At 35.0% G+C, this 7,564-nt stretch overlaps 1 protein-coding gene across 1 annotated transcript; it reads right to left on the minus strand.

Moving 5' to 3' along the window:
- Positions 1-2,132: 2,132 nt before the first annotated feature.
- On the minus strand, positions 2,133-7,420 carry ppp1r11 (protein phosphatase 1, regulatory (inhibitor) subunit 11). Its single transcript, XM_055219106.2, has 3 exons — positions 7,281-7,420; positions 4,675-4,783; positions 2,133-3,528 (listed from the first exon to the last, which is right to left on the minus strand). The coding sequence occupies exons 1-3, from the start codon at positions 7,356-7,358 to the stop codon at positions 3,344-3,346; spliced, it is 372 nt and encodes a 123-aa protein (XP_055075081.1). The 5' UTR covers positions 7,359-7,420; the 3' UTR covers positions 2,133-3,343.
- Positions 7,421-7,564: the final 144 nt, after the last annotated feature.

Raw genomic sequence — 7,564 nt, forward strand, 5'->3', positions numbered from 1 at the left:
TGAAGTGCAGGTCACAGCTGTGAATATAAATGTCTGCTGTATAGTCTATGGAGTATAGGTCCATGGCCGGACTGAGGAGATGTGTTGATGTTTGGGCAGGGACAGAGATCCACATTTCTTACATCTGAAGTTCTTAAGTGCTGTACACTGAGCCTTTAATAGTCCTCACAGCTAAAATAAATGTCCTTTTTCACATTAAATATATTGTGTCTGGATTATGTACTGCATGAATGTTGTGAATGTCACACTGTAAAAAATGTTAGTTCAACTATAGTTAGTTCAGTTAGTTCAGTAGTAGTTTTTTTTAGTTGAACCAACAAATTATTCTTTACAAGTGCAGGTTCAAATCATGTGACCTCAAATAAAAATACAAAATGAATATTTTAATAAATTATTTCACATCAGGAAAGTTCTTTTTAGGATTATATATATATTTTTTTTACTTTTTTATGACAATTAAGCACAATTCTTGTTAAAGGAATAGTTCACCCAAAAATGAAAATGCTGTCATCATTTACTCTCATTTGTGGATCCCATTTTGTTACATAGTGGGAAAAAAGAATACTATGGAAGTTTATGGGATCCACGAACGGTTTGGTTACAAACATTTCTCAAAACTATCTTCCTTTGTGTTCATCAGAACAAAGACATTTATACAGGCTTGTAACAAAATGCGACGACAGAATTTTCATATTTGGCAACCAAATAGATCTGGGGCATCATTCACTTCCATCGTGTTATTTTTTCCCTATATGGTACTCAATGGTGCCTCTGATCTGCTTGGTTACAGGCATTTTTTTTTAAATATCTTCATTTCTGTTAAGCAGCACAAATACATTTAAAATACAGGTTTGGAGGGCAAGAATTTTTAGAATTGTAACTTTTTATGAAAATTAAGCACATTTCTTATTAAAGGGATAGTTCACCCAAAAATGAAAATTCTGTCATTTACTCACCCTCCAAATCTGTACTATTTTTATGTTTTTATAATATGTTTGTAACCAAATAGATCTGGGGCACCATTGACTTCCATGTGTTATTTTTTTCTTATATATGGAACTCGATGGTGCCCCTGACCTGCTTGGTTACACACATTTTTCTAAATATCTTCATTTGTGTTCATCAACACAAAGACATTTAAAATACAGGTTTGGAAGGTGAGAATTATTGAATTGTAACTTTTTTAATGACGAATTAGCAAACTTCTTGTTAAAGGGATAGTTCACCCAAAAATGAAATTTCTGTCATTTAGTCACCCTCCAAATCTGTATTAATTTCTTTGCTTTTTGAAATATGTTTGCAACCAAATAGATCTGGAGCACCATTGACTTTCATAGTGTTATTTTTTTCTTATATATGGAACTCAATGGTGCCCCTGATCTGCTTGGTTACACATTTTCGAAACATCTTGGTGTTCAGCAGCACAAAGACATTTAAAATACAGTTTTGGAAGGCTAGAATTTTTGAATTAACAATTTGTAATGACAAATAAGCACCATTCTTGTTAAAGGGATCATTCACCCAAAAATGAAAATTCTGTCATTTCCTCACCCTCCAAACTTAAATTAATTTTTTTTGCCTTTTGAAATATGTTTGCAACCAAATAGATCTGGGGCACCATTGACTTCCATAGTGTTATTTTTTCCTATATATGGAACTCAATGGTGCCCCATATCTGCTTGGTTACACATTTTCTAAATATCTTAATTTTTGTTCAGCAGCACAAAGACATTTAAAATACAGGTTTGGATAGTGAGAAAATAATTAGCCTACAGAATATTCATTTATGGGTACACTATTCCTTTAACATAATTTCCCCATAGGTCATAAAAATGATTTTTTTAAATTTAATTTCATACAAATGTATTTTCTTTTTGTACAGGACATATAAAAGATAACAAGAAATAAAGGAGAATGGACTTTAAAACTCTCACACACATCAGAATTGAACTATTGGCATTGGCCATTTGAGCACCACACCTTAATGCATTGACTTACATGCACTAACCACTACATCAATGCTCCAACATATACTGATAAATTACGTCTCATTTCACACATTTGTGGTCTAAAACGTTTTTGACCAACACAAGCATTACAGGATTACAATCAAATCAGTCCAGACACAGAGCCAGGTTGCCATCGTTTGCGCATTTAATAGATATAAACAACATAATTTAACATCTGTTTATTCATGTTAAATCCTCTCTGTGACCTTTGCTATGTACATACAGGTGCGTTCACCGTAAAGGGTCGACAGATGCGTATGAATGATGGGATACAGTTGTATTGTATATGAAAGTCCTATGAACTGTAAAGTTTGACTGACCTCAGAGATGTTACTCGTGTTTTGGTCTCGGCCATGCACTCTCATTTTCTCTTTATAAAACATGGCACACCTTATTTACAGCTTAAATCGAGTAAATCGCCTATATGCACCTTACTGACAACATAACCTTTCCCAGTTCTGCTGGATGAAAGCAGCATGACAGCCAGTATGAGATGAGACGGTTTATGTTTTAACAGGGTGATCTTTACACACATGCCGACACTGACACATGTATTCCCTGTATTTAGTGTAAGGAGTGAAAATGAATGATGCATACACCAAATCCAGTAGTGTGTACGTTGCTATATCTTTTCTTTTCACGACACACTGCAGCTCATAATGTACACACAGAGTCTATTATTAGTTTTATGTCAGATGTCTGATTGTCTGAAAGGCATCAGTTATCTCATTATAATTCAAATGTGTTTGGTTATTTAATGCATGGTTGTAAAAAAAATCAGAAGGGATTGATCTTTTCTATCGCAAGTATTCATTACAGCACACAACACATATGTTTAAGTTCCCATGTGATCAAGTGATGTGAAGCACAAATGTGACACTACAAAGCAAATTATATTTCATATAAATTCATTTTAAAACTGCATGTGGGCAAATTTGTTTTTTAAACTATAGAATGCATTGAAGATATGATTTTATTACATCTCAGGACCTGTTATGTTTCTTTATTAAATGTGCCTTTAAAACAAACACTTTTCGTGGACTTATTAAGATAACTAAATAAATACAGATTTTACAAAAAGAAATAAAACTGATATGTACAATCAAATGTATATAGATCGCAAATGAACGCAGTCTTCGCTTTGGTCATCACATTAATGACCGCAGAGAAAACCAATCACATTAAAAATTACCTATAAGCTTTCATGTATTAAAAGCTTTTGACACCCAGTGATGGTGCAACGTAACTGAGTGCGAGTGGTGATGAAGGATTATAAATGTAGTGCCCACGCTGCCCATTACCTTCCAAGCACACTCTCCTGTTTACTTAAATCATTAGTGAGGGTTTTTTCCCCCTGAGCTGGGGGGGACTGATGACGCCCCTCCCTCATTCTGTCCATGGCCTCTTCTCCCGTGTCCCAGAATGCAGTGCGCACTTCCACAGCCTTCCTCATCATCATCTCCCTCACTTTCTGAAGACGACTCGCCAAACTGTCGAGGCTTTTCATAAACGCAGCAACCTGAAGTGAAAAACATTGACTGCAACTTGTTTTTAAGGTCAGCTATTTTTACAGCAAGACGGCCCAGATATTCCTGTACTCCACATTTACTCAGGAAACTAAAAATACACTGGGATATATTTTAATACTTAAAGATGACCTTGGGCCTTGATATATGGGTGATTCTCACGAAACCATTGAAACACCACGGCACTAATGATTTTAGCTTTAAAATGTGTAATATAGTAACATTAAAAAGCATCACAATTAACACAATACTGTGTTCTACCTTGCACAATCTGTGATTTCAACATAAAATTTACAATTATAAATTCTTATCTCATTTTCTGCTGAAATTCTCATTACCGCAATGTGTCCGGCTGTGTTTGAACATGCGTTATGTTGTAATTTAATCAAATTAACACAAAAATATTAAGAAAAAAAATAAATGGATGTTTTGCTAGACTACTTTAAATGACAGAAAAAATATTTACTGAATATTCATGTATAATAATAATGAAGAAAAATGATGTGTCCATGCCTGATGTTCTCATCCTCCGCAACACTTTTTGAGAACAGTTTAAGCACACATACAGAATTTTAATAAAGTTTGATTTTGAGTGACCAAGAACATGGACCAGTTACTTCAAGATGGCTACCAGGTAAGATCATTTTTTTACAGTTAATTTGAAATATTGTCTTGTCAGAATGCTTACACGACATTTTGATTATCATTACCGCAACAGATGCTTATTAAATGTTAATTTAATTAATAGAAGCATAATACTTTGATTTTAAATGCATGTGCAGAATCTCCAAATTATGTTTTTTCAGGTTTGTCATGTCATTTTGAAAATATGTCAGTGTTGATGTTTTCTGACTGTTGCGGTAATGAGATTTTTTAGGACCAATTTTTTAAATTATGTTACAAAAAGTGTTAAATGATAAGTAAAAGTTTTTAAATTAATGTTCCCATTTACTCCAGACTTTGTTTTTCAATGTCTGGTGGGAAAAAAGTAAATTTACGTAATTTTTACACTTTCATGCTTGACATTTTTAAAGTTTTCGTGAGAATCACCCATATGACACAAGACTGTATACCATAAACGAGATGGTTGAAGCTCAACCATCACATCTGTACTAAAAACCAAAGCAATTCATACTCACACTTTGAAGACCTCCTGCCCAGATGTTCATTGTCCACTGTGTCACTGGACCACTCGACTTTCTTATCCGTCTTCCTTTTCCTGAGCTTGATGGTCAGGCTTCTGCCCTCCTGAGATGGAACCAAAAAACAAATTTTTTTGTACCATTACCGTATTTTTCGGTCTATAAGCTGCATTTTTTTCATAACTTGGCTGGTGCTGCGCCTTATAGTCTTATAGGTGCGCCTTGTAAGTCAGTATGAATTAATTTTGACATTTATGAGGCAAAAGACAACATTACCATCTACAGCCGCGAGAGTCCGCTATACGCTGCTTCTGTATTTTTGTAATTCAATGGATTCAGTGATGTGGAATGACGAGTCTGCGAACTTCATGCTAGTTGGCTTGTTCGGTTAATTTAGACTATTCAACCTTCCAGGTAAGTTCTGTATGCTATGGTTTATCGTTTAAATAACTGATAATATTACTTTAACGTACAGACATCTATTCAGCCTGCTGTTCTGTCTGCTATGGTTTAGTTGAATAACTTGCCTTTGCAGATTAAATGTCTTGGATTTTGTGAAATAATTTTCTAAATAAACGCGACATATAGTTCACTGTGACTTATATATGTTATTTCGTCTTAATGACGCATTTTTGAATGATGCGGCTTATACTCCGGTGCGGTTTATAGTCCGGAAAGTACGGTACATGAAAGAATGAATACGTGACCCTGTCTGTGAAATCCTGGCTAAAGTCTCATAATCTAATGATCATATTAGGAGCATCAAAGTTTGATTTCAATGATTAATTCAATCTTTGACTCCAATGTGTGATTCAGCTTCTTTATTTTGACATTCTGACTTGCATATTTAGCAATTTCTAGTCACCTCTTTAGTGGTTTGATTTACTATGTATATGTGCAAATGGGTGCGTTTGACATGTTTTCTTGTAAATTTGCATTTTTATCAGGCTTTTATGTTAAGGTTCAGTAATTTCACTTTAATGGCAATGCAAAGGTTATTAGTCAGTAATTAAAATGTCTTATTTTTTAGGTGCGAGCAAAAACTTTTTTGGGTGTGTCCTTTAAAATGCAAATGAGCTGATGAATACAAACACTGATCGCATTGAAATTAAAACTCAACTGTGCTGTCAATCATTTTTCTTTTTCTCTTTCTCTCTGCACTGAATGGCAGGGCCGTGGTTGGATAGTGCAGATTAAGAGCCAAAAGCTTGCATACGTTTTGCAACCAAAGGCAATAAAATTTGGGTCAAAGCGTGAAAATCTGACTTTTCCATGTTTAAGTGCTATAATTGGGTCCCCAGTGCTTCTATCAACCTAGAAAATGTGAAAAAGATCAACCCAGTAACTTAGTCTTGGTAAATCATTTCTGCAAGCATGTGAATAAATAGGTCATTCAGATTTCGCCTGTTTTGTGAGGTAGGAAGCAAGAATTATTTCAATAATACCGCCCCTTAATCTCCACTATCCCACCATGGCACCACCATTTAGTGCAGAGAGAGACAGCACAATTGAGTTTCAAATTCAAGAAACCACCATTATGGTGATCAACGTTTGCATTTCATCAGCTCATTTGCATTTCAAAGGACACACCTAAAAACGACACATTTTTGCTCGCACCTACAAAGTGGCAATTTTTAACATGCTGTAATTAATTACTTGGGGGGAATTTTGAGCTAAAACTTCGCATACGCACTCTGGGTACACCAAAGGCTTATTTGACATCTTTAAAAAAAATCTAATAATATGACCCCTTTAATACCAATAAAATGATTAAAGTGACATTTGTGAAAATAAGACATTTCTATTACTGACTAATAACCTTTGCATTGCCATTAAAGTGAAATGACTGAATCCAAACATCAAAGCGTGATAAAAATAAATAAAAACTGATAAAAAATGCTCTTTTATGAGAAAACATTGCAGATGCACTTAGAGGGTTTTGCATCTAAACTCCTCATATACATGCATACAAACATATAGATACACAGCAATTATAAGATGATTAAAAAAAGATATAAGAGACAAACAGCTAATAAATCCTTTTTACAATTTTGTCTTTGCCTTTATTCTCTGAAACTATCTGGGGACCCCTAGAACCTCTTGGAGGCCCCCTGGGGGTCCCCGGGCCCCAGTTTGAACATCCCTGGTATATGATATCATATACCATTTGCACATATCCATTTTTTAAGTTAATGGCATAAATCAGACCATTTTGTAATTTTTCCTAATTTTATTTATAATGACAGTATTAGCTTTAGCAGTTTTTAGAAGTAACTTTGCTAATAACTATAAATGATAATAAACTATGATCACCAGAGTACATTTTTGTAGGGGGGATTTTCCACTGATCAATAACTGATTGTAAAACAGAAAATTATATATAATAACCTGACAATTACATCCACTCCCTAATGTACATCTTGAAAACACCCTGTTGTACATGTCGTTTACTACACATCCCTTATCATGCTGGTATCCAGTCAACAGGAAGCACCTCATTCGATATGCAACTATATAACGATTATTATAATTCATTAATATTTAATCACGAGAGCTGCGGTTAAACCCTCTTCTCAGTGATGATGGTGTATTAAGATACATACCTGCTGGGGTGGAGGCGGTGTCCCCGTCTGAACGGTCTCGGTTATCGTTTCACTCGATGTGCGTTGAACCTCCGCCATGTCACTGATGATACCAAAATAAAGCTTCAGAACGGCACTCGATGGGTTCAGATCGATGATAGTTTGGTCACAGTATATAGACAGGACAAAATCTTCTGTGCTGTCGCGTCAAAATGTCGAAGTAAAAGCTGTGTGAATATGAGATGAATGCATGAGACGAGTTTGCAGTAGTGTGAGTGCTGCTGCTCGGAGTCGGACGGAGCGAT

This window comes from Misgurnus anguillicaudatus, chromosome 20 (assembly GCF_027580225.2).
Source record: "Misgurnus anguillicaudatus chromosome 20, ASM2758022v2, whole genome shotgun sequence".
Taxonomy (NCBI): Eukaryota; Metazoa; Chordata; class Actinopteri; order Cypriniformes; family Cobitidae; genus Misgurnus; species Misgurnus anguillicaudatus.

What these genes read in the sequence shown, in the direction of transcription:
- ppp1r11 (XM_055219106.2), bottom strand. Translation starts at nt 7,358, where the DNA reads ATGGCGGAGGTTCAACGCACATCGAGTGAAACGATAACCGAGACCGTT. An exon ending in CACCGCCTCCACCCCAGCAG is followed by an intron (nt 4,784 to 7,280) that starts GTATGTATCTTA and finishes GTTCCATCTCAG; the next exon opens with GAGGGCAGAAGCCTGACCAT. An exon ending in GGGCAGGAGGTCTTCAAAGT is followed by an intron (nt 3,529 to 4,674) that starts GTGAGTATGAAT and finishes TTTTCACTTCAG; the next exon opens with GTTGCTGCGTTTATGAAAAG.